The 27,429-nt window shown below is 41.0% G+C and overlaps 1 protein-coding gene across 1 annotated transcript in view; it reads right to left on the bottom strand.

Moving 5' to 3' along the window:
- Nucleotides 1-27,429, bottom strand: part of LOC126215390 (serine-rich adhesin for platelets-like) — a 267,306-nt gene that overhangs the window by 160,894 nt on the left and 78,983 nt on the right. Inside the window, exons 7-9 of the mRNA XM_049942097.1 lie at nucleotides 26,701-26,966; nucleotides 9,098-10,016; nucleotides 4,462-7,483 (exon numbers count right to left, since the gene is read on the bottom strand). Of these exons, the coding sequence (XP_049798054.1) occupies nucleotides 4,462-7,483; nucleotides 9,098-10,016; nucleotides 26,701-26,966 (4,207 nt within the window). The remainder of the gene's footprint in view (nucleotides 1-4,461; nucleotides 7,484-9,097; nucleotides 10,017-26,700; nucleotides 26,967-27,429) is intronic.

Raw genomic sequence — 27,429 nt, 5'->3', positions numbered from 1 at the left:
TCTGGCCATGAGCTTTTATTATGCGCAGTATGAATTGAATCTGAATTTCACAATTGGCGGCCTCCCCTTGTTAAATGCAATCCTTACTGTTAATACACAATGCAATGTATAAAGTTATTATCAATGACTCCATATCCACTGCTGGATAAAGGCATCCTCCAAACTTTCCATCCATTACAGTCTTCATTGGTCCATTTATGTACAGGGGGCAGTCAACTGAAACCAGGGCAGGTGGACAAACGTAAGTAAACTGTTATAAAAATGGTAACTCCAAGTTGGAATATCGACAACATAAGGAAAAGATAGATTGTACTTACAGTAAAGATGACACATTTAATAGCAGACAGGTACGATGAAAAGACACATATGCACTAGCTTTTGGATGAGCTGCCGAAGATGGCAGTCATCTGTGCATGAGGTGTGCTTGCTTGTGTAAATGAATGAATGAATGAATGAATGTGTGTGTGTGTGTGTGTGTGTGTGTGTGTGTGTTTTTTTCCTTTTCTGATGAAGGCTTTGACTGAAAGCTAAAGTGTCTTTTTGTTGTACCTATCTTCAACTCAATGTGTTATTTTTACAGTAAGTAACAATCTTATCCTTTCCTTATATTGTTAAGTAAACTGTCCACTACTTCAAAAGTAATCATCATAACTGTTAATACATTTATGTCATTACAAGAGAAGGCAGTCAGTGCCATCATGGAAAATGTTTACATTTGCCTACAGAGCTGCCCCGAATTACTTTCTTCAGGACTCCATAAACATGGAAATGGCATGAGAGGAGATTCGGACCATATGGAGGATGTGTAAGGGCTTCCCAGCAAAACTTCTGCAGTGCAGTCAAAACAACCTTGTCAGTGTGTGAGTGGGCATTATCTTGCAACAGAATGATGCCATTAGCCAACATTTCTGGTTGTTTCAATTTGATGGTGTGCTTCAATTTTTCCAAAGTGTTGTGCAAGTAATACTGTGCATTAATTGTTGTGTCGTGTTCCAGGTAGTCAATGAGCAGAGGGGCCTTTCAGCCAAAGGAGAAGCTCATCGTGACTTCATCAGAGCTGGTGTGCTACTGTTTTGACTAAGCTGCGGAACTTTCACTGGGAGGCTCTTATTGTCTCCCCATGGGATTGCCACATTTTTGGACCCCTGAAGAATGACATTCATGATAGTTGATTTGGTTTGGAAGAAGAGGTGCACACCTGGGTACAACTATGTTTCTGCGGGAGACTGCAAACATTTTTCCATGAAGGTATTGACTGCCTTGTCTCACAGTGGGATAAATGAATTAGCTGTTATGGCAATTACCTTTTAAGTAATAAACAGTTTACTTGCTTTTCCGCCATCTGTCTGGATTTCATTTGACTGCCCCGTGCAACAACAGTATTGCCTGGTCTACATTCCACAGCCCAACAGCTTTCCATAACTCTGCACCTCTCAGAAGAAACCTTTCCCTTAGCCCTCAGGTACAAAAACAGTGTCATTTCATTGAAACAGCATAAAAAATAAAACTACTGAACAGGCGTCTATCACTAGCATGGTTTACGCAGCAACAGTGCACTCGGTTCACATGGTTGCTGCCTACATAGCTTAGTCATGTTTAACAATAGAGTTTCTGCTGCTACTTCATTATGGTACTATAGGATTTCACACATTGTATAATGTTATATATGCTATCCATGGGAGGAGACCTGTTGTCTAGTGTCTGATTACTAATCAAAACATCCTCTGTTCCAGGTCCGAACCCTGCCATCACTTAGATTTTGAATAAAGAACACCAGCATGGGCGGCCAAAGACTTCCAGCATAAGAAGCCACCCTCATTCTGCCAACGGCCTTCTCAAAGAGGGTGGAGGAGCGGACATTGGTTCAGGGCACTCTCTTGCCATTGGGATGGGAAAGAGCCCCTAAAGGCAGAAGAGTCAGCAACAATCAATGGAACGAGGCTGCAGAAGGCAATGGAAACCACTGCATTAAGAACATATAATGTGTATCCACAGGACATGTCACCTGTAATTGAAAAAGTGTCATAACAATCTCTCCATTGATTCTGGAACAGTCCCCAGTCCAGATCTCCAGGAGTGGACTGCCATGGGGAAGGTGGCTGTGAGAAAAACCAACAAAAGGATAATGTTCTACAAATTGGGGCATGGAATGTCAGCAGATTGAACATGGTACAGAAGATAGAAAATCTGAAATCGAAATGCAAATGCTCAGATTCAGTGAAGTGAAACGGAAAGAAGATAAGGATTGCTGTCAGATGAGTATAGGGTAATATCAACAGCATCAGAAAATGGTGTGAGGGGAGTAGGTTTCGTTATGAAAAGGAAGGTAGGGCAGAGAGTGTGCTACTGTGATCAGTTCAGTGATATGGTTGTTCTCATCAGAATCAACAGCAAACCAACACCATCAATGGTGTATACATGCTGCTGTCTCAAGCTGAAGATGAAGAGAGAGGGAAAGTATATGAGGATATTGAAAGGGCAATATAGTATGTAAAAGGAGATGAAAATCTAATAGACAGAGGGGACTGGAATGTGGTTTTAGCAGAATGAGTTGAAGACAGGATTACGTTGGAATATGGGCTTGCTACTAGGAATGAGATAAGAGAAAGACTAACTGAGTTCTGCAATGGATTTCAGCTAGTAATAGCAAATACTCCATTCAAGAATCACAAGAGGAGGAGGTATACTTGAGAACACAAGTAAAAAAAAGCTGTGAAGAAACTATGGGTTACAGAAGAAATACTTCAGTTGATTGATGAAAGAAAGAAGAACAAAAATGTTGAAGGAGACACAAGAATACAGAACTACAAGTCGCTTGAGAATGTAAAAAATAGGAAGTGCAGGGAAGCAATGGCAAAATGGCTGCATGAGAAATGTGAAGAAATCGGGGAAAAAATGATTGCTGGAAGGACTGACTCAGCATACAGAAAAGTCAAAGCAACCTTTGGTGAAATTAAAAGCAAGGGTGGTAACATTATGAGTGCATGTAACGTTAACAGCACAATGGGAATATCACTGTTAAAATGCAAAGGAGAGAGCAGGCAGGTGGAAAGAGTACACTGAAGGTCGCTGTGAGGGGAAAGACTTGAATGATGTGATAGAGAAAGAAACAGGAGTCTATATAGAATAGATGGGGGTCCACTATTAAAATCACAATTTAAAAGACCATTAGACAACTTAAGATCAAATAAGGCAGCAGAAATAGATAACGTTCAAAAACGGTTTCTAAAATCGTTGGGAGAAGTGGCAACAAAATGACTAATTCACATTAATGTGTAGAATGTGTGACCCTGGCGATATGCCACCTGACTTTCAGAAAAATATTATACACCCAATTCTGAAGACTGCAAGAGCTGAGAAGTGCAAGAATTATCATACAATCAGCTTACAGCTCATGCATCCAAGTTGCTGAGAAGAATAATGCGGATGTGCTAAACGACAATCAGTTTGGCTTTAGGACAGGTAAAGGCACCAGAGAGGCAGTTCTGATGTTGCAGCTGATAATGAAAGCAAGACTAAAGAAAAATCAAGACATGTTCACAGGATTTATCAATCTGGAAAAAGCGTTCAATGATGTCAAATGGTGCAAGATGTTCAAAATTCTGTGGAAAATAGGGGTAAGTTATAAGGCGAGAAGGATAATAAACAACTCATATAAGAGCCAAGAGGGAATAATAAGAGTGGTAGATCAAGAAAGAAGTGCTCAGATTACAAAGGATGTAAGACAGGGATGTAGTCATTCACTCCTACTTTTCAATCCATGCCTTGAACAAGCGATGATGGAAATAAAAGAAAGTTTCAAGAGTGGAATTAAAATTCTAAGTGAAAGGACATTGATGATAATATTTGCTGACGACACTGGTATCCTCGGTGAAAGTGAAGAATTACAGGATATGCACAATGGAATGAACAGTCTAATGGACACAGAATATGGTCTGAGAATGAATTGAAGAAAGACAAAAGTAACGAGAAGAAACAGAAATGAGAACAGCACGAAACTTAACATCAGGACTGATTGTAACGAAGTTGATGAAGTTAAGGAATTCTGCTACCTAGGCAGCAAAATAACCAATGATGGATGGAGGTTGGAGGGCAGTAAAAGAAGAATAGCACAGGCAAAAAGGACATTCCTAGCTATGAGAAGTCTACTAGTATCAAACATAAGCCTTAATTTGAGGAAGAAATTTCTGAGAATGTATGTTTTGACACAGCACTGCATGGTAGTGGAACATGGACTGCGGAAAAACTGGATCAGTTATGTCTAGCTTACCTACACTAGGACTTACATAATTATTCACCATTTTTCACTTTTAGAAAGCTCTCTATCAAAATCAATTTTACCCTGTGAACAATCTCAATTACATATTTATGAATTAAAAACTACCATCTCCATTTCATTATGCAGTTGACTGCATTCTGCATTGTACAAACAATATAATTCATGTTACATAAGAAACCAACCTGTGTAATATTAGCAGATGACAGCTTCGGGTCAACACCAGCGGAGAGTGTGGAGGAACGCTTCTGCCTTCCCTCCCGTGCCTCTGCAGCTGGTGGCGGCTCGTCGTCCGCCCTGTATTGGGACCTCCGCTGCTGCCGCAGGGCTGCAGGCAGCGGGATGTCCTCCACACCTCTGTGCCGGCGGTCGGGTGACCCGGAACTCCGGCGCTTCCTGGATGATAGGTAGTCCGCAGGACTGCCACTCCGGCTGCGGCTGTCACGCCGCCAGCTCCTCCGCTCTCTCTCCCTCCTGTCACGTCTGTGTTCCTCTCCCCGCCTCCGATCTCTGTTTTCCCTCCTCTTGTCATCACTCCGATTCTGCCTGTCAGAGTCATCGTGGTGGCGGGAGCTCTTCCTGTGTTTCTCCTCCTGGGTCCTGTAGGAGTCTGGACTCCTCTCTCTCCTGCGTTCATCGTGCCGAGTGGCGGTAGCTGCCTCTCCAGTCTTTTCACCCGAACCGTCAGCCTTACTGTCTGTCGAGACCCCATGGGTACTGCTCGGAGTGGCAGACTGTGGCTTATTGTGCTCCTCCCCATCGACACTGCTAGGCTCCAGAACCCCACTACCACTAAAAGTCATTTCGGCCTTCGATTCAGTCATGCGGGCCTTTTTCCTGGGAGAGGAGATAGTGTCCTGCTCTTCGAAGTCGATGGCAGTGTCCTCTGTGTGGGCACCTGTGGCTTCTTGAGAATCTCTAGCCCTCTTTTGTGCAGGTGACGAGAGGGCATCATTAGACAACTTTTCGTCTGTGTCCTCTCTCTCGAGAATGTCTTGCAGGCTAAAGAGATTGTCAGAAAAACAATCAGGTAAAATCTCCTCATCATCAGACGAATGTGGGCTTCCAGCAACCAACAGCTCTAACTCAGTACCTAGTGTAATTTCTCCCCTTTCTTTACATTCTATCAATTTACGAAATACATCAGTGACATTCGCAACTTCTTGAAGAGTTTTTTCTTCCTCTTCATCACAATCACTACTACCACCATCACCACCACCACCACCACCACCACCACTCAAACTAGGTTTTACTTCATCTTCCAGTAACCCACTGTCAGCTGCAGACAAATCTGGAGGATTATTAGTCGTATTTTGTGTGTCTTTTGTATGAATGATGTATTCTTTTCTACAGTTACTGATGACATCATTCTCATTTTGTTCATCAAATTTTATTTGGTCATTCTCACTTTCTTTCCACCTTTCAAGAGGAATGTATTCTCGTACTGTTGAACCATGCGATCTCTCATGACTGATCAACGCCTCCCTATTTTCGTGGCAAGAGCTCCGGTCTACCTCGAAGTCTCTCTCCTCTAGGGAATTGTTCACTTCGGAAGGAGTGCTACTGACTTCAGTATTACAAAAAACTTTACCAAAGTGACTGTCGCCATCCGCATGACTACCCTCAGCCTTTCCATTCCCATACTCAGAAGAAATCCAACTGTTCTCATCCTTCTGACGGGAGGCCGAGTTATCTCCCTCTTCTCGAGTGGTCTGGTCAAAATCTGATACCTGGGCTCCAGTATTCGAATGTTCACGTTCATGGCCCCAATTGAAATGTATACTCTCGTCATCCTTCTCATCCCAGTACAAACTGTGTGACTTTTTCACGAAGTCAGCATTCAAATTTGATTCCTCTGCAGTTTTTGTAACTGTTTCTTCTTTCTTTTCACCTTCTGCTTCGGGCACTTTATCAATGTTTCCGTCTGCCAATTTTTTCTGACGCTCTTCGGTTCTTGCTTTCAGCTCCTGCACATTTCTCACTGCAATACGAAATTTCTCCTCCCAGCTGCTCACTGCAGAAATGTCAGATGTAAAATGTACAGGCACTTCAAGGTGAAAGAGCCCCAAATTAATTGGAGCTGCACTGCTTCCGAGGGGTAGGCCTTCGGCGAGACACTCGTTGGCGCTTTTCCTATTTTCATGGGCAGAACTAGTGTTCCCCGACTTGGCGCAAGGTTTTCTCTCACTACTAGTGGATGTTTGTGCATTCAGTTGGTACCTACGGACCTGTTTCTCACTTCCACCTGGTTGCTCCAAATTGTTATTCTCTTTGTTACATGCACTCTGAACCACTGATGCACTTGGTGGTTCATCAGCAAACATATCATACATTTCAGGATAAGCATTTCCTTTTTGAGTAAGAGCAGAGGGCTTTTGCTGGGAGGATAGTGTCTGTGGTGGATGTTTATCCAGAAGAGGCACTTCTGCAAGTTGTGCCTCCAGTTGCTTGTTCTGAACAATTGAATTTTCGAGTTCAGCATTATTATCAATTTCTTCTCTCACATGACCTTTTACAGGTGTGCCGTCTTCCGAAGTATCTTCAGCACCTCTTCTTTGCGATATGGGACACTCATTTTCCATTCCGACCATTGTGTCCCTCAATTGGCCTCCAATTTCTGCATCGTCTACTGTTCCCTTCTGGGTCTGCAAGAGAACCGACTCATTCCTTTCTGACAGAGAGGCTCTCTCCTGATCGACAGCCACAGCTGTGGCATTGTGGCTCGGAGGGATAGCACTGGTTGATGCTTTGGCTGGGGCATTACGGCTCGGAGGGATAGCACTGGTTGATGCTTTGTTAGCTACAGAACTGTTACCATGTCCCAAACCACTGTCAGATGCCACCAGCTCAGATTTATTACACACTTTCGAAGAGCCTGCCTGTTGCCACACTGTGCTGGGAGAGGCAGCTACAGAAGCAGCTGCTAAAGAAGGTTTCGACGGACCCGGCAAGTTCTCTGTTTTTGTGCTCGTGCGTGCACTATTACTTGACTCACTTATCTTTGACGTTCCCGGAGTCTGCTTCCTGGAAGGTCCAGCACCATCATACACAGATGATTTTGAAGTTGATGGGGCACAAAGAATGGGCTCAAGTTTCAGCTCAACTGAGGCCACATCTTTCGATGTCTGTCTTTCTGCAGACTTATTGAAATTACTGTTCCTGGTTCTGATATGTTCTGGCAGCTCTTGCAGGATGACCAATTTCACACTAAAATTTTGCAAACAAAAAGTAAATTTTAAAGTGTAAACTCTCAAAAATCTGAACAACTGAAAGTCAACAGTTTATAATGTGAATAAACTGATGGATGCAGTTAAAGAATCACTCAAAAAATAGATAAAAATTAGAAACTAGAAAATGGTACTGAAAGCGTAAAAATATTTTAGAATTGATATTATATAACACTGTTAAGTGCTGTTTCAATTATTCTTTAACATGTGGCCAGTTTCTATTATAATGCAGTCCCTTGTGAAATGCACAGCAGTACTGTCTTGTAAGACTCAATGTTGAAGGAACAGGAGGACTCAGTACTGACTGTGAAGTAGCAACAAAGTGGTTAAAAAAGGTGACTAGAAATAAAAATACACAGACCAGGCAACTGGCTTAAGGAAACACAAGTGACCATCTTGTAAAAAAATTTTATTACATATTTCATCTTCTGGCTGCACAAATGGTATACTTACCAGTTTTGATTTGTTACCAGTTCATCATCAGATGCTTTGTCAGATAATATGAACCTGTTACACAGTAATTTGTCAACCATATAACGTATTCAAATAATTTGATGATGACTCGGTAGTATGTCGAAACTAATGATTATAGCAGGTTGGTTCAAATGGCTCTGAGCACTATGGGACTTAACTTCTGAGGTCATCAGTCCCCTAGAATTTAGAACGACTTAAACCTAACTAACCTAAGGAAATCACACACATCCATGCCCGAGGCAGTATTTGAACCTGCGACCATAGCGGTCGCGTGGTTCCAGACTGTAGCGCCTAGAACCGTTCGGCCACTCCGGCCGGCATTATAGCAGGCATGTGGTGTAAGGATGAAATATATAATTTAAAAAAGTTACAAACAAAAAAACTGGGAAAAGTAATATGGAGGACATTCCATATTTTGTGTCTGTTATAAAGTCGAGTTGGACCAGAAGCATTTTGCTTTTATTTAAAGTACCATAAGCGGTATATGCAACAATTGGAGTTTTGCTTCCAAATCAGTTTATCAAGGTCATAAACAGTTGCCATGTTTAAAATTACTTTCATTACTCATATTTTTTGGCTTCTATGTCTTCTATAGGCAGGCATTAAAGTTTTAGCACAATGCACTGGCATGCACAATATTTTTTCATTTGGTCATTTTGTTTTAACTGCTGTCTTTGTGTGTGCAAATGAGGAAATATTGTGTGTCAGTGCAGTGTGCTAAAAATCAAATGTCCCTGTGTAGAAGAATGTACAGAGCTAATGTAAGAGCCAAAAAATGTGAGGGATAAAAGAAATTTTAAAAGTGGAAACTGTCTGTGATTTCATTAAAGCCATTTGTTGACAAAACCACTATTGTTACATTGCCTACTGAAAAAGCTTTGGTTTAAAAAAAAAAGTGAAACGAGTCCACTTCAAATGAAAATTTGTTATAGCCATAAAAGGTTGAATAACGCCCACACTATTCATAAAACAGCGACAGTGGAAGAGAGGCTTCTAAAACGACAGCACAAAAAATATATATATATATATATATATATATATATATATATATATATATATATATATATATATATATATATATGGAAGACATTAACACGGTTGGTAAGACATGATTACAAACCCTTCCTTGCTGTCAAATGCTTCATTCAGCGCGCGCAGGGATTCCGGGTCCCACACCTCTGACTCATCTTCGTCAGAGACTGCCTCCTTCTTGATGCGACTAGGTGACATAATTGACGACACTTCACTCTCATCACTGTCCTCCTCTCCATCTCTGTCCTCATCATCACCATTCTGATTGTCTTCACCATTTTGATTGTCTTCACCATTTTGATTGTCTTCACCATTTTGATTGTCTTCACCATTTTGATTGTCTTCACCATTTTGATTTTCATTGCCGTTTTCATTGTCTACATCATTTTCACTGTCGTCATCATTTTCATCATCTTCATCATCATAGTCATCGTCTGAAGATTCAGAATCTTCTGTATCATCCTCATCGGCTTCGCCCTCAGCTCCCAAACCGGATGGGAAGAGGGCAGGGCGGGTGTCACCTGTGAGGTCCGCCAGCTCGTCACCATCGTCGCTGTCACTGACATGTGGCACAGGCAGGTCGCAGCTGCTGCTGCTACTGCTGCCAGCACGTGCTTCTGAACTGCTCGAGCTGCTCGTGCTGGGGGTGGAGCTGCTACTGGAGCTCGAACTGCTGCTACTTGTGCTGCTACTGCTGGAACTGCTGCTGTCCGAAGCGTCTGAAGAAGAGCTGCTGCTGCCATTGCTCCTGGAACTGTCACTACTGCTCGAACTGCTCCTACTGCTGCTGCTGCTGCTACTCCGGCTGCTGCTTGAAGTGACAGATGTTGAGCTGCTGCCCGAACTCGAGTTGCTGACACTCCTCTTCCTACGCACGGCCACAATGCGACTCCTCGAATGTCTGTGGTGCTCATCTTCCTCTTCTTCCCCCTCTCCGTCGGCCTCTTCTTCATCTTCCTCACCTTCAAAATGGGCAGGCTTCGTCTTTTCTGAACACCTAGTGGCACCTGTCACAAAATTGTTAATATGGACACACTGAAATATAATAAAGATAAACTTATCTTTATGAAATGATGATAATATTTATTTATTTTTAAGACAAACAATGGGAACTCCACGAAGGGATATCAACAATGTAGGAAAAAATATATTGCTAATTACTGTAAAGAAGACACATTAAGTTGCAGACAGGCACAATTAAAAGACACTTACACACTTGGCCACAGCCTTCATCAGCAAAAGAGAAACAGAGAAACACACACCATTCACATACACAAACCTGAGTTGCCAGAATTGGCGGTCATGTGTATGTGAGGTGTGCGTTTCTCTGTTTCCCTTTTGCTGATGAAGGCTGTGGCCAATAGTTTTGTGTAAGTGCCTTGTAATTGTGCCTTTCTGCAACTCAGTGTGTCTTCTTTATGGTAAGTAGTGATCTATCTTTTCCTGCATTGTTGTTTATTTATTTATCTACCCATTTCCATGAGGGGTAACATATCACTTTGAAAAAGTGATGTGTTATTCCCTTTACATCTCTAACTGATGAAGGATAGTCATGATCTGTAGTGAGAGCGAAAGTAGGTGAAGTGTATCTGGAAGGCAAGGGCAGTGGTCACCTGGATTTCCTGCACATGGAGACACCAGCTGACCAGGAAAGTTATTCCACAAGAACACCATCCTACCTTGGACATTCGCTGCAGACCACCTTGCCATGCAAGATGATGGTCATGACCTCACTTGTCAATGGAAGCTCATAGAAGGCAGATACAAGCTCTCTCTCTCTCTCTCTCTCTCTCTCTCTCTCTCTCTCTCCCTCTGTGTGTGTGTGTGTGTGTGTGTGTGTGTGTGTGTGTGTGTGTGTTGTGTTACTTTTTTGGGGTAACTTGTGACACTGTACCCAGTGGTCATAGGTTCCTTTCTCTATCGTGGCACATCACATGTAAATTGTAACATTTTGTAAACAGAAAGCCATCATCCTTGAATGATCGTGGCAGTTTCTTCTGAATGAGTCAATACTGTCAACAACAAATCCATTACGGAATATACATACAGGGACGGCAGGTTAAAATTCTTACACACATGCATGAGGCCCTTCCCAAATTCGAGAGCTGACACTGCGGATCAGTCTCACTGCCCTTTTCTGGCTAAGAGTATTCCTGGTGAATGCACATAGTTGCCCCAAAATACAACAGCATATGAGATGATAATGTAAATGCAAGACTATGCATTTCAGTGTTACAGGCTGTTGAGATCATTCTTATAACAAAGACAGCAGCAGTTTCTGCAAAAGCTCTTAAATGTGTTAGTTCCAAGGAAGCCTTCCATCCACCATCAGTCCTAAGAATTTCAAATGGTCAAGTTCCCCGCTCTCTGACCATCTTGGGAGAATAAAATAAAACATTTTCTGGGGTCGTATCCGTGCGGAACATTTGACAGATATTTTTGAAACATGACACAAAAAAAATAACAAGAATTAAGTCTTATAAAGTAACAGTCATTCCCAAATTACCCTACGGAAGTGTGTCTTGGATTGCTAAAGAACAATGTGAAAATTAGATACAAGCAGCTGAAATGGGTTCCTTGGGGCTGTGAAGACTGTAACAAAGAATACAGGAACAGTGATATTTTAATGTAAGAAAGAAAAATGAAGACAACAGCAGAAAATGGATTGAACATCTCAACAGAAATAACTAGGCAGACCACCTTAGGCCTAACTAATACTTGAAGTACAAAAGAAACCCACTCCTCATTCAAGGGAAAAAATTTAAAATACTTTCAGCAGAGGTTATGCAACTGACTGACTGTCTACTTTTATTTACTTATACTGATAGAGGTCAGGCCTGCACTAGCTCATTTATAGCACTGATAACTGCAGTAAACAAATGTGGTAGCCATTAGTGAATATTTGTGTATTTCACTTTGCTTTGTGTTGTTGTTTCATTTTCTTACTTTGAAGTGAGTGAAGAGGTTACTCACAGTCCAACACCAGATTCGAGTACGAGTCCTGTGAACCTGGAGGGACTGGTGACTGCTATCACTGTGTGTAGCTTTTACTTTCAGCAAAGTACACAATGAGTGTGTAAGCTGCTATCCCTTGGAAGAGAGATGCAGTGCTTGTTCCCCTACACTGTCCATCTTCTTTTGGCAACATAAATTCTCATTTGTTTACGATCACGGCCGAACACCACGTTAAAGTTTGTGCACTACACATTTTCATTACCCAGTGGCCACTGTTGGATGGTCAACAGATAAAAGGAGGAGACAAACAAAGGTTAAAAAATCTTGATTTATCATTATGTATACAGGTACGTGGTAGATTTTGTAGATTCTATGATGATTTATTGTCTCCTCCTATTATTTAAAAACAGCTAATGAAAAATGCAAGCGGTACAAAAGCATCACATTGAGAAATGCCATACTAGAAGACACAATGTCTCAGGGAAACGCAATTCTTTGTAATTACTGTGAAGAAAGCCACCATTTTGGTTACTTGATACATTTTATTAGAATAAACAATTTCAACCTTACATAAAAGTCATTCTGAGATCATTTCATCCAATTACTGCAAAAAACAGCTTGTCAACAGAATGAATATCTACTTCCAAATGAATCTCTGTCCTGATGCCAAACTGTGCTTTATAGTAACTAGACATATCGTTCTTAGGATGACCTTTTTCAAAAGTCAAAACTGTTTATCCAGTAATTGTTAAATGTCTTTATGATTACGTCATGAGTGAATAAAAGACAACCTTCAAATAAATAACTGAAATTTGGCAATTGTTATCACGTAAGACATGTAGTGAAACTAAAAAGTTTATCTGAGGAGGGATCACTAATCACTAAACAGAAGAAGTGCTGAGTTGCAAACAAGCTTGTAGGCATGCTAGTGAATTACTTGGCTTTCAGATACATTTCTTCTTCAGAGTTTTCTCTCTCTCTCTCTCTCTCTCTCTCATTTGACAGGCAGTTATTTACCATCATAAAAAGTCATCATTCAGCCTAGTCACCCCTAAAAGTAGTGGCTCAGAGCCAAACATACCTGTGACTCTGAAAAAGGTTTACTTTTACATTATGTAACAACACTGATTAATATAATGGTTTCACTGTCACCAACAAGCAAAGCCATAATTTCATTACTATATGTTACTGAGGGGTTGCTTCAGGCAAAGAGAATATGTTATAGAGAAATACTAAAATCACTTTTGCCACTAACAGCAGCTGAAGCTAATTAATCAGTCCCTTGGAGGTTTAGCAACACAAGAACATAGGAGAGAACCAGAAATGGCTGAACCAAATTCTACATACATCAGACAAACTGATTTTTCATACCCCATTTATGAGAGCACATTAATTTTTCTGGACAAAATAAACCCAGAAAACCCACAAAGCAAATGTTCATCATATATGACAACCTATAAATACTCCATATGATAGAAAACTGGAAGAAAAGGAAATGGACATATACATTTATGACTTATACAACAATATAACTGAATGAAATGATGTTTCAAGCATACACATTTCAACTTAATTTTAATTTGGTACTATTAATGTCAAAAGTTCATACCACACACCCTGTATATTTTATGTTAAAAACATACTCCATACTTTTAATATAAATAACAGAATCAAAACTTACATGATCATATTTCATAAATAATAAATAGTTCTATGTTAAACAACAAAGCAGTTACTAGAAGCATGGACTAGTAAGCTTTGCAGAAGTTGTCACACTGATTTGCCAGCTAATCCCAATATCGTATCTATTGTCTGTACAGTAATCCTTACACATTGGTAACTATCACCAATCCTGAAATATCAACAGAGGGGTACAAATAAAGTTTTGTTTTGGTCTTCCATCTTAGTAAACTGCTAGCAAAATACACAAGATTTTTGTCAGAATCACCAAACAAAACAATGACAGTGTTCCAAGGAGAATAATGCCGTATAAGAATAGCTCAGACACTGACAAACAAAGTTAGTGAAACCTTAAATTACTACAGACCATGTAGTTAACTAACACTATCTCAAAGAGATGTGTTTCTACTTCTCCCTGCACACATTATTCAGGCATTCATCAGCAGAAGCCACTAACATAAGTGTTACATAAACTAATGTAGGAATTGTTATCTAGTTATTTCCTTACCAGGATATTCAATATGTTCTATTTTTCTGCAATTCTGACACGATCTGACACATAGGGTATTCTTTATTGTCCAGATAGGATCATGCCGGAAAAAGATATTTGATGATAGCTGAATGTCTTTTCCCATACATGAGAAGATTTTGAGATAAAAAAAAAAAATAAATAAATAAATAAAAATTAAAACACTGAAGGAATGGAGGGATGGAGGGTCTTTGATATCCCTGGTAAAAGCTGCTGCACAAGCCTTCAACAAAGACAGCTCAGAAATGCCAGCAGCAATGCATGGGAATATCACATGAAGTCACAACTCTCATTTTGCCTTAGTCTTGCAAGGAGGAGGAAGAGTCATAGGAAAAGAAGCCTGATGAATCACTATTTAACACATTGTGGGCGGAACATAAGTAGGCCTCGTGGTGTAGCAGTTAGATGTACAGCAACTGAGTCTCGTTCATGCAGTGCATAAAAATTCGTAGCTACCAATGCTCTTCCAGTCCTCCGTCAATAACAGTGTAGACTGAATGAAGGAGGGTCTCTGCACTATGCTACTGTGTGGTGTTTGAATTCTGCACTATCTGTGCTCCAAAACAGCACTTTGTATGTTACTGCTCTGTGTTGAGAGCCATTCTGCATGTGCTCTACATAGTTTTGAAGTGGCAAATTTCGATGAAAGAGACTTTTTCAATACCTTGAAAAAATAAATCAACAATTGCTGTTCAGAAGGAGAAGTTGATGATTCTGATATTAATCCATATTTGTTTGTGGTTGAGTGCTCATATGAGTAACAAATAACAGAAAATAATGTAGTGAAGCATACAAACATTCATAAAACAACTCTGGTTGTAAGAAGTATCATAATTTGATAGTAGGTGATGAAACTGATGATGCACAGACTACTGATCTGTCAACTTCTTCACCGCTATGCCAAAGAGACTCAAGACATCAAATGAGAAAACAGGATAGCATACAGCATCCTATATGTGGTCTCCTTTACAGATGAACCACACGTTCCTAGAATCCTCCCAATAATCTGAAGTTGCCCATTCACCTTCCCTACCATAATCCTCACATGGTTGTTCCATTCATATTGCTTAAAATTTATGCCCATACATTTAAACGACATGACTGTGTCAAGCAGGACACTACTAATGCTGTATCAGAACATTACAGGTTTGTTTTTCCAGCTCATCCACATTAACTTACATTTTTATAAATTTAGAGCTAGCTGTCATTCATCGCAACTACTACAAATTTTGTCTCAGTCATCCTGTATCCTCCTACGGCCACTCAGTTTCGACACCCTATCATAAGCCACAGCACTATCAACAAACAACCACAGATTGCTGACCACCCTGTCTGCCAAATCATTTATGTATACAGTGAGTAATAGCAATTCTATCACAATTTCCTGGGATACTCCTGACAATACCCTTGTCTCTGATAAACACTCGCCTTCCAGAACAACATATTGTGTTCTACAACTTAAGAAGTCTTCGAGCCACTCGTATCTGCAAACCTAATCCATACACCCAAACCTTTTTTAACAGCACGCAATGGGACACAAGTGTCAAATGCTTAGTGGAAATCATGAAATACTGAATCTGCCTGTTGCCTTTCATCCTAGTTTGTAGTAATCATGTGAGAAAAGGGAAAACTGAATTTTGCACAAACGATGCTTTCTACATCATGCTGACTTGCGGACATAAGCTTCTTGGTATCACGAAAATTTATTATAGTCTAACTGAGATATGTTCAAAGATTTGCAGCAAACCGACATTCGGGATATTGGTCAGTAATTTTGTGGGTCCATTCCTATGCCCTTCTTGTATACAAGAGTCATCTGCACTTTTTTCCAGTCACTTGGGTGGGACTTCGCACGGGATGGAAGATCCACAATAAATGAAACATAATAGGTAAGAAGCCAATACCATAGAATACTCTTTGAAAATCTGAATTGGGATTCCATCCGGACCTGGTGACTTATTTGTTTTCAACTCTTTCAGTTGTTTTTCTACACCAGGGATGCTTATTACTATGTCATCCATACGGGAGTCTGTTTGATGGTCAAATGACTGTATTTTTGTATGATTCTCCTGCATGAAAGATTTCCTGAACATGAAATCTAAAACTTCGGCTTGTGTTTTGCTATCTTCAACTGCAACACCACACTGGTCAACAAATGACTGGATGGAAGCCTTAGACCCACTTAGCATTTTAAATAAGACCAGAATTTTCTCACGTTCTCTGTCAGACCTTTTGCTAAGGTGTGACAGTGGCAGCTCTGCCAGACCTTTTGCTAAGGTGTGACGGTGGCAGTTGTTGTCCAACCATAGTGAGTAGATCCTCCAATATGTAGAACTTGTCAGAAAAACAAGAATACACAATAAATATTTACACAGAAAAAAATGCTAAATTATCGTCCACAGATCCCAAGTTAAATGATCCTAAGCATGTGGAATAAATAAAAAAATTGTCTTAAACATATTTTTATTTAAAAGGTAATAAATAACTTTTGAATAGTATACTACAAAACTACTTAGACAAAGTCAAACAATGGAAACTCCAGGCTGGAATGTCAACAATGTAAGGAAAAGGTAAGAGTGCTACTTACTTTATGATAGCTACTTAGACAATGGTTATATGATATATATTGATACCTACTACACATCACTTGCTGTGTAGCTGAGACTCAAAAAAAAAGACAGACAATTTTGATAAGAAATGAACATCTTCCCCCAGGAGTGTATAAATCACATCAAATGTTTGCTTATCATCCTTTCAAGAGTGAATAGTTCCAAAAGGTGGAAAAAATTGTTCTTCCATTGACATTATATTATCAATAATTGATTATTTTCACTGTTATAATACGTATCAAGAGATTTATCCTTTTTCAATTCTCGGACTGAGCAGATTTAATGGGCAACATTTTGCCGAAAAGGTACCACCTACTGAGACAAAAATTGCACCTGAAGTGTGTTCCAGTCATTAAGAACCAGAAGGGAAAAATGTGATGGAAAGAACCAACCTGGTGGTATCTAAATTGTAATTAGGCTCTCTGTATGTGATGAGTGTTTCAAACCATACCACACTCATGAAAATAATGTGTAAGAACAGTGTGTACATCTTTCTTTTCCTTCTACAACACAAACATGATTTAGTACAACATTTTGTATATCTGCTTATTTTAATATTTCACAGTAACATTTTTATGACTACGTGAATCAGGTCCCATAATTTCAAATTTGAAACTTCCCCTCAAATTAAAATTGTATGTTAGGCTGGGAATCGAACTCAGAATCTCGGAGAATACTCTAGCTGCCAAGCTCTCTGGCACAACTCACGGCCTGCCCTCAGCGCTTCACTTCTGCCTGTACCCCATCTCCTACTTCACAAAACTTTACAGATGTTCACCTGCAGACATAACAGGTCTAACACTGCTGTATGAAAGGGCATGACAGAGAAATGGTTCAGCCATAGCCACGGTAGATATGTGGGAGAACTTCTCTGAAGTTAGGAAACTATTGTTTTGTTTCGTTTTAGGGTGCAAAAACAAATAAGGTCATACGGACCCACGTCAGAACATTACAACACTAATACAAAAAAGGAGTTAAAAAGAACTACATGTTACGTCCAATTGATAGGAGGAAAGAGAGGTGAGAACAAACACTTCACTTGGAGAAAGATCCTCAAAACTTGCTGTAGAGACAACAGAGGTTCAGAACTAAAAATTAAATTTTCTGCACCATACTGCTACAATGGATAAGAAGTAAAATGCAGTTGACAAACCGCATGTCATTTACTGGACCCATGTGTAATTTGCTAAAACAACCCATAACTTAGACAGCAAACACATATTAGAATGTAAGTGGTTAAAAAAAGGGTATTCGGTCAGGAAATGGTGAAAAGTCAAAGGTTGATGACAATGAGCACAAAGTCATGGGGGACCAACACCTAACAAATGGTGATGGTTAAAATGACAGTGTCCAGTACGCAACTCAACTAAAATGACCTCCTTGTGGCGAGAGCGCCCAGAGGAGGTAAGCCAAGCCACTGGGAGAGGGTTAATTTCCTGCAGCTTGTTCCCATGAAGGGAAGGACAGTGATGATGCTAATGTGACACCACCTGCTGACAGATGGCAATGCGGAGATATTTGGAACAAATGGAAAAACTAGTGGCCGAGCTAGGAGGATTGCAGCCTTGACAGCAGCCTCATTTCTCATCAAACTGACGTGACTGGGAACCCACATAAACATCACAACAGCTCCCTCACGAGTGAGCAAGTAGAAGCTTTCTTGGACCTGTTGCACTAAGGGACACACTGTGTACAGCTAACAGAGGCTCTGAAGGGCACTGAGAGAATTGGAGCATGTGACACAATTGAGAAGCCTGTGTCGCTGGATGTACTGCGTAGCCTGATACAGGTTGAAGAGCTCTGCTGTAAATCCTGAGCAGTGTTCCAGAAGCCGATCTGAAAATCATTGATGCCAATGATGGAGGCACATCTGACACCGTGGTCAGTCCAAAAACCATCAGTGTACACAAAGGTACTATTGCTAAGTTCCACACAAAGGTCGAGAAACTTACAGCGGTAGATCGAATCGGGAGTAGTTTCCTTAGAAAGTGAATGAAATCCAAGATGAACTAGGGCCACCGCATGAAGTCAAGGTGGTGAAGGGTTCACACTCATCAGGAAAGTGGCAGGTAGCATGCAGTTAAGCTGCCGGAGCAATAGCCGAAATTGAACACCAGGACATAACAGAGAAGAGGGACATAACCCATACTGGCAGCTGCAAGAGTCATTGAAGGTGAAGGCATAGGATGGGTGGTCAGGCGTGGGACACAAATGGCACGAATATCCGGTGAACAGAATATCACACCAGTATGACAGTGATAGTTCGACAGCTCCTGCATAGAGACTCGCAACCGCGCTAGTGTAAAAGGCTCCAGTGACCAAATGGATTCCACGACATTGGATTGTATTTTGATGGCGTGAGATGGATGGACTTGCAGTTGCATAAATGAAACACGCATAGTCTAGTTTTGAACAGACAAGGGATCGGTACAAATGGAGGAGGCTGGTCTTATCTGCTCCCCAGGAAATACCCCTTAGGACACATGGGACATTAAGAGACCGGGTACAGTGGGTGGCCAGGTAAAACACATGGAGGACCAACAAAGTTTCCTATCGAGCATGAGTCCCAGGAATTTCATAGGTTCAGCAAATGGAAGAGCAAGAGACTCACGATGTAAAGACGGTGGAAGAAACCCATTGTGCTGCCAGAAATTCATACGAACAGTTTTGTCAGTGGAAGACCAACCCTACTGTCAATGCTCCATAAGTAATGATGATCAACACATTGCTGAAGATGCTGCTTAAGATGACAAGTTTGTGGAGAACTGCAATAGATCGCAAAATCGGTGACAGAAAGGGAGCCGGAGATGCCCCATAGGAGACAGGCCGTAATGGTGTTAATGGCTATAGCAAAGAGTTCGACGCTCAGGACAGAGCCCCGAGTCACCCCATTTTCCAGGATAAAGGTGCCAAAGGTGCCCGACAATGCAGAACTCACACGTACTTTGAAAACTCAGTCTTTTAAAAAAATACTAAAGACAACGGAGCAGCCGGCCATGGAAGCGTCATGTGCAGAGTTTATGCGGGATGCCTGTCCTCCAGCAGGTGTAGTAGGCTTTCTCCAAATCAAAATACACAGACACGGTCTGGTATTTTCACAGAACATTTCATGACAAGGGTTGACAAAATGACGAGATTGTCAACTGCAGAAAGGCGCTGTCAAAATCCACATTGTTTAGTAAATTGAAAGACTTGAGCTACCATACCAGCCAGGCATGAATCATACATTCCATCACCTTGCAAAAATAGCAGGTGAGGGAAATGGGGTGGTAGATAGAAGGAAGGTGTTTCTTCTTATCGGGATTAGGTATGGGGGGTGACAGTGGCTTCACGTCAGCATCTGGCAAATGTGCCATTTGCCCAGATGCGATTGTACATATGAAACAGAAAGTGTTTGCCCACAAGAGAAAGGTGCTGCACAACATCTGGATGTGGACATTGTCCAGCCTTGAGGTGGTAGATTGGGATGAAGTGAGAGTGTGATCTACTTCCCTCATAGCAAAGGCAGCACTGCAGCATTCACGATTCTCAGAGGAGAAGGGTATCAACTGGAGCCCTCCTCCACTCGTTTCTAAGGGAGGGAGGAAGGCAGGGTGATAGCGGATAGAGCTTAAAATCTCCACAAAATAGCAGCCTGAGCTGTTGGAGGTAGCAATGGGGGTCCGCAATAAAATAATTTGCTACGGCCGGCCGGAAATCTGGGGATTGACCTTGGTTCCAGAGAGCTGCCCAAAGTTGGCCCACATGGCGGAATAGGGAGTGGAACTGTTAAAAGAACTAGAAATGGGGTGAGGGAGTTGGCCGATAAGCTGGAAGAAATCTAGCTAACTTTCTTGGTATCCCAAAAGATGCATCAACACAGTGCATGCCTCTGTTGAGAGGCCAGACAAATGTGTGGTTCCTGAAGAGGGGCAGCAGCCTTTTCCAGTAATTGCAGGGGCAACAGTCTGGATGACTGACTGATCTGGCCTTTTAACACTAACCAAAACAGCCTTGCTGTGCTGGTACTGCGAACAGCTGAAAGCAAGGGGAAACTACAGCCGTAATTTTGCCCAAGGGCATGCTGCTTTACTGTATGATTAAATGAAGATGGCGTCCTCTTGGGAGAAATATTCCAGAGGTAAAATAGTCCCCCCTTTGGACTCCGGGTGGAGACTACTCAAGAGGACGTTGTTATCAGGAGAAAGAAAACTGGCGTTCTATACTGAGCAAGCAGTAAAGGAAACAAAAGAAAAATTCGGAGTAGGTAATAAAATCCATGGAGAAGAAACAAAAACTTTAAGGTTCACCAATGACATTGTAATTCTGTCAGAGACAGCAAAGGACTTGGAAGAGCAGTTGAACAGAATGGACAGTGTCTTGAAACGAGGATATAAGATGAACATAAAAACGAGGATAATGGAATGTAGTCGAATTAAACAGGATGATGCTGAGGGAATTAGATTAGGAAATGAGACACTTAAAGTAGTAAAGGAGTTTTGCTATTTGGGGAGCAAAATAACTAATGATAGTTGAAGTAGAGAGGATATAAAATGTAGACTGGCAATGGCAAGGAAATCGTTTCTGAAGAAGAGAAATTTGTTAACATTGAGTATAGATTTAAGTGTCAGGAAGTCGTTTCTGAAAGTATTTCTATGGAGTGTAGTCATGTATGGAAGTGAAACATGGACGATAAATAGTTTGGACAAGAAGAGAATAGAAGCTTTCAAAATGTGCTGCTACAGAAAAATGCTGAAGATTTGATGGGTAGATTACATAACTAATGAGGAGGTATTGAATAGAATTGGGGAGAAAAGGAGTTTGTGGCACAACTTGACAAGAAGAAGAGACCAGTTGGTAGGACATGTTCTGAGGCATCAAGGGATCACAAATTTAGTATTGGAGGGCAGCATGGAGGGTAAAAATCATAGAGTGAGACCAAGAGATGAAGACACTACGCAGATTCAGAAGGATGTAGGCTGCAGTACGTGCTGGGAGATGAAGCAGCTTGCACAGGATAGAGTAGCATGGAGAGCTGCATCAAACCAGTCTTAGGACTGGTAAAATCACACAAATGAATTTTTATTTTTGCTCTTTCAAGTTCGTCGTTTCTTCTTCAGAAAAAAATTCCTTTGATGCTCAGTAGAAGTCAAATCGTAGTTAGAAGTAGTATTAACCAGTGAATTTTGGAAGGGAGTGCTACGCAAAATCAAAATTTTCAAAAGCGATGCAAGATTGTTGTTTCATGTGCAAAAGGGAACACGAAATGGCTGACTTGGTCAAGCACTGATAAATGAACGTCGCACCAAGGAAAATTAATTTATTCATTCTTGTGAATTATTATTGCTGTGATTATTTTGTGTTAATTTTAAGAGCAAATATCCGTGTGAAGATTTTTCTGACTTTGAATAATTTTTGGTAATGGTAAAAGTAGGAAAGAAAGTAATTTTCCCACTCGAATAATGGCTTCACCAGCTAATATTGATAGTGAGGCACAAAATAATAATGATTCTTTAATGGATCTGAACTTTGAGCCATTAGAAAACCCACTACTTGATCCGAACATGGCAGTGAATTTAGAAAACACGCAGCCAAATGCCGACACTAATATAGGCACCAATCAGAGTGAACGAGAGACAGAAAAAGATGCAATATCAGCAGTAATGGATGCAAGCATTTCGCTCGACCCGCTTACCACTTTCTTACAAAAACTTGAAATGCGTGATCGCAAGCAGGAAAAACATGATCACAAAACTAAAGCTGAACTAGGCACAATTAAATCCGAGCTAATTACAATGAAGGCAGCTTACGCTCCAATTTTAAATCAATTCACGAAACTTGAAACTGATGTGAGCTAGTTGAAAACCTCTCACGATGAAGTAAAGACGAATGTGGAAACTTTAACTTCTGCAGTCTCCAACATTAAGCTCAACAACCAGAAAATCCTGGGCAAACAATTAGAAAGTCACCAAAAATAATTCAATAAAGGCATATCAAATTGGATAGCAGACAAGGAATATGAAACTGATTTTAAAAAAAAATGTAGCAGTCAACAATGCTGTGCAGCGCGTACGCACAGAAATGTGTTCCGGCACAGAAGCAAATTACGACGAATTACGTAATGTACATTCAGATAAAAAGGACACTGATGAAGAAAATCCTATGTGGAAGCAAGAGGTAAACACCCACATAAGGAACCTGGAAAGGGTTATGTCAAGTGATACCAGATCGGAAGATAATTTTCCATCACATTGTGAAAATCCTATCATTGACATTAAACCCACTTACGGCAATGAACAAATATTTCAATCACCCAATATAGCGCCCGTCCAAGCTAAACACGAAAATGATCCATGTGCTAGCACCACCAAGACAGAACAAAGTTTGTTGAAACATCGTCATTTCCAAACTTTTTCTGAAGACAAGAAGTCAGTCCACCCCATTGTACCCGTACAAGCTTTCACGAACATCTTACCAAGATGTTGGACAGAGTATCAGAAGATACAGTTCTTTATGTCGCACATCACAGGTGATGCAGCTTTATGGGTGAGTGAAGCATCAGAAGTATGTGACAAATTAGCAGATTTTGATAGAGCATTTCTTTCTAAATACTAGTCCACGAGTATTCAGGAGCGACTGCCCAAAAAAGTGTATTCGCCCGAATTGTACAACCCACGTAAGGGAAGCTAGCGGAAATACTTCGAGAGATATATTGCGAAAATGAGGTATTGGTTGTAGCCAATCTCTCACAAAGAAGTGCTCCGCATACAAGGCAGAACTTCCTATCCACCTAAGAGATAAGTTGATTAATGTACCGGATGAGGACATGGAACAGTTTCTGTTTGTGATCAACTCACTCGATCTCATCCAAGAAGACACTAAGTCGTATCACGCTTATTCGAACAACTGCAACAGCTATCACAACAGTGATAACACTAACATCAGTGATGGTAACAAACAACACCAGAGTGGAAAGAACCAGTACGCAAAAGTGAATGCAGCTGCATATAGTCAAAATAACCACTCAGCAAATAAACCAAACACGAATTACGGAAATAATAAGTGGAACCATAAGAACGGTAATCCAGAAAATGGTTCCAATAGAAACTGGAAGGATGGTAATGGAAATGGTTACAATGATTCCAACCATGATAGGAAAACACCAGGGAAAAACCAATTGGGAAATTCCTGGAATAATAGCAGTAATGTACTGATCCAGCAAGGTGCAAATGACAGGAACAAAAGTAGTCAGTGAAATCCTAATCATGGAAATGGTTGGCCTAACCGGTGGCCAATTTTATGGTTTGGGAATCCAACGCAAAAGATGATACAAGCCATGCCTGTTATTTCAAACCCGCACAGTTGCAATAACAGTGACAACAGCTGCCCTATAACGAATCGTGTATGCGAAGTCATAGAGCAAGATGACAATCCACAACAGTTAAACTAGAACCGACCGTTGTAAATGTGGTGTCACCGCCCGACACCACACTTGCTAGGTGGTAGCCTTTAAATCGGCCGCGGTCCGTTAGTATACGTCGGACCCGCGTGTCGCCACTATCAGTGATTGCAGACCGAGCGCCGCCACACGGAAGGTCTAGAGAGACGTCCTAGCACTCGCCCCAGTTGTACAGCCGACTTTGCTAGCGATGGTTCACTGACAAATTACGTTCTCATTTGCCGAGACGATAGTTAGCATAGCCTTCAGCTACGTCATTTGCTACGACCTAGCAAGGCACCATTATCATTTGCAATTTATCTTGTGATGCATGTACCGTCAGACCGATGTTTACCAATTATGGATTAAAGTTAAGTATTCCAGAAGTTACGTACCTTTTTTGCTAGTCTCTATTCCTTTAACTGTTCCAGACCTCACGCCAGCCTGCGTGAGCTTAAACGCGTGCCTTTCGGCTACCTCCTAGTGGCTTGGCTGTCTTGCCAAGTCACAACACTAAACAGCCTTCCTAGTGCGTTCATATTCCAAAGTGGTGGCAACTTCAAATCTGACCTGAACACACTGAGGTACAACAATGGTGTGGATATCAGGGAAGAACTTTTACAAGAGCCGAACACATGCAAACATACGGAAGATTATGTTTTGCAAGTTGCAACGAAAGTTTTTATAAACAGTATCCGTGTGAAAGCTACAATAGACACAGGGGTAATAACCAGTGTCATGAATTACACATTATACAATGAAGTAAATTGCATAAGGAGTCTTCCTGTTTTGCCTGTGCAAAACTGCCACATTTCTGGTGCAGTAGGCGCATCTACACAGTGTGTGAAGCAACAGGTGCAGGCCGATTTGATAGTAGAAGACTAGCACATACAATGCCACTTCTCACTCATAAAAAATTTGTCAGTTTCCTGCATTCTTGGCTGGGATTTTCTGCACAGTAGGGACACAGTAATCGACCTACAGGCAGGAAAATATGTAGTTACAAATGATGGTAAAAGAATTGCACTGCAGCTCATTAAAACACCGAGCATGCACAACAGATACTGTCGTAGAATTGTTGTAAAATTAGTAGGTCCACGCATATTGCGGAACAATTTGAGAAGACAGAATTCATGCACTCAAATGATTCAGAAGTAGCCATACTCAGTAATCTTGCCACTATGAAAGCTAAAGTATCAGAAACATGCTATCTGGAAAACATACAGATGGAAGAGTGGGCGAATCTCATTCAGGAGTACGCTAATTTTTTTTGCAGATAAACCCAGCATAATAAAAACTTTGAGTATGACATGGAAGTTGCCCCACATGAGACATTTTGCAGAACATCTTACACTGTACCATGGGCTAAAAAGGAGGCTGTAAAGGCGGAAATTCGTCAAATGTTAAGAGTGGTGAATCATAGAACCCTCATATTCACCATACAGCAGTCACATTCTAGCAATTTCTAAAATGGGGGGGGGGGGGGGGGGAGATAAGATTAGTGCTAGACGCTCGCAACATCAACAAAATTATAATACGTGTACAAACCAAGCCTGAAAAATTGAAAGAATTGCTTCAACGTTTTCATGGAGCTAAATATTTGTCAAGTATTGACCTCCTATTGTCCTACTGGCAAATTTTACTCAGTGAAAGGTCAAGGAAGATACTTCCTTTGTATTTGCTGGACGGAGTTATCAATTTCGAATGCTTCCATTCGGTTTGAATGTCAACGCTGGAGTATTTATTTCCACTCTGGACAAGGTTTTAAAACCAGCGCTGTTAGATAAAGTCACAGTGTATGTGGATGATTTGTTAATTGCCACAGCTACGTGGGAGAACATGTTAATCTACTGTGTAGAATTTTCACAAAGTTTGCCAACGCAGGAGTAACAGTAAACCTCACCAAGTCTAAATTTGGAAGTTCGGAGTTGAAATTTCATGGGCATATCATCTCACCCGACAGAACTGTTCCTGAGCCAGGATAGCTTGGTGCAATTGAACAATTTTCTGTGCCCATGACCAAGAAACAGTTAAAGTCTTTTCTTGGCCTAGCCTCATTTTTCAGATGTTTTGTCCCAAACCAGTTACTAAATGATGAAAATCTTTTGTCCCTATTACACAAAAATAACACTTGAATCGTGTCAGGAAGCATTCAAAGTCCGCCCTGGTAAATGCAAACTTGTTGCACCACCCAGTATGACGCAAGGCTTTTGTATTACTTTTTGTTGTGCCTGTCCACAACTCAACATCTCCTTCATAAGGTGAGTAGCAATCTATCCTTTTCATAATGCCATCTTCAATACTTAACTTTTACATCGCTCTTCTCGTAATATTTCTCAATAACTTTCTTTTATGCACATACTCTTTTTGTCTTTAGCTGCTAAAGTATGAAAACCCAACTGTAAGAGACTTAAGAGCCATAATTTTCGTTCTGTAAGCCCTTCATTGTCGTTCCTGTTTTATTTTTGAGAGCGTAAGTATTCAGACAGACGAGTGCCTACCTCTGGGCTTTGCAGACGCTGCCCCATCCCCAGCAGCAGCCACTACTGCTGCTGCCACTGCTTTGGGAGAGCCACCGCCTCTGACCCTCTTACGACCGCTCCCCTCATCACTGCCATTCTTCTGTCGCTCTCTGTTGGTCCCCCTGCCTCCTTCAGAACCCGATCTGCCACCACCTTCAGACGGAGCCTGTTGATCGGATGAGGCTGAAGTTGATGGGTGCTGATTCTGTCGACGCTTGGATGGAGCTGGCGACCGTTCAGGCGAACTGCAAATGGTGCAAAATTGTGGCATTTGTTGTAAATTACACTTCTGAACTGTAAGTGATGCACAGGTGTTACTTATTGTACTATTACAAGCTGTTAAATAATAGGAACATGAAAAAGTGGATCTCCAATGGGACAGACCAGGTAACTCTGACATTATTTTAGAGCAAGATCTTACAGAAGTCTATTAAGCAGGATCTGACAGATAACATAAAATAGGCTCAATTGCTCACAAGTTGATTTTCTTGATCCAAACCTATGGGCGGGCATTATTGACCAAGTAATGGAGATCTAGCACCATTTTTCTTCTTCTTCTTCTTCTTCTTCTTCTTCTTGACTTTTGATATGCTGATATGGGTATGACAAAACGACAGGCCTGCATGAAGCATCCTGTTAACACTATGTGCCACCTCATACAAAGCAATGTCAATCTGTCTTCCACGATCATAATTATTTCAAATGGAA

The sequence above is a fragment of the Schistocerca nitens genome, chromosome 12 (genome assembly GCF_023898315.1).
Source record: "Schistocerca nitens isolate TAMUIC-IGC-003100 chromosome 12, iqSchNite1.1, whole genome shotgun sequence".
Taxonomy (NCBI): domain Eukaryota; kingdom Metazoa; phylum Arthropoda; class Insecta; order Orthoptera; family Acrididae; genus Schistocerca; species Schistocerca nitens.
Note: the sequence above shows the minus strand (reverse complement) of the source record. Positions and strands in the feature narration are given on the sequence as shown.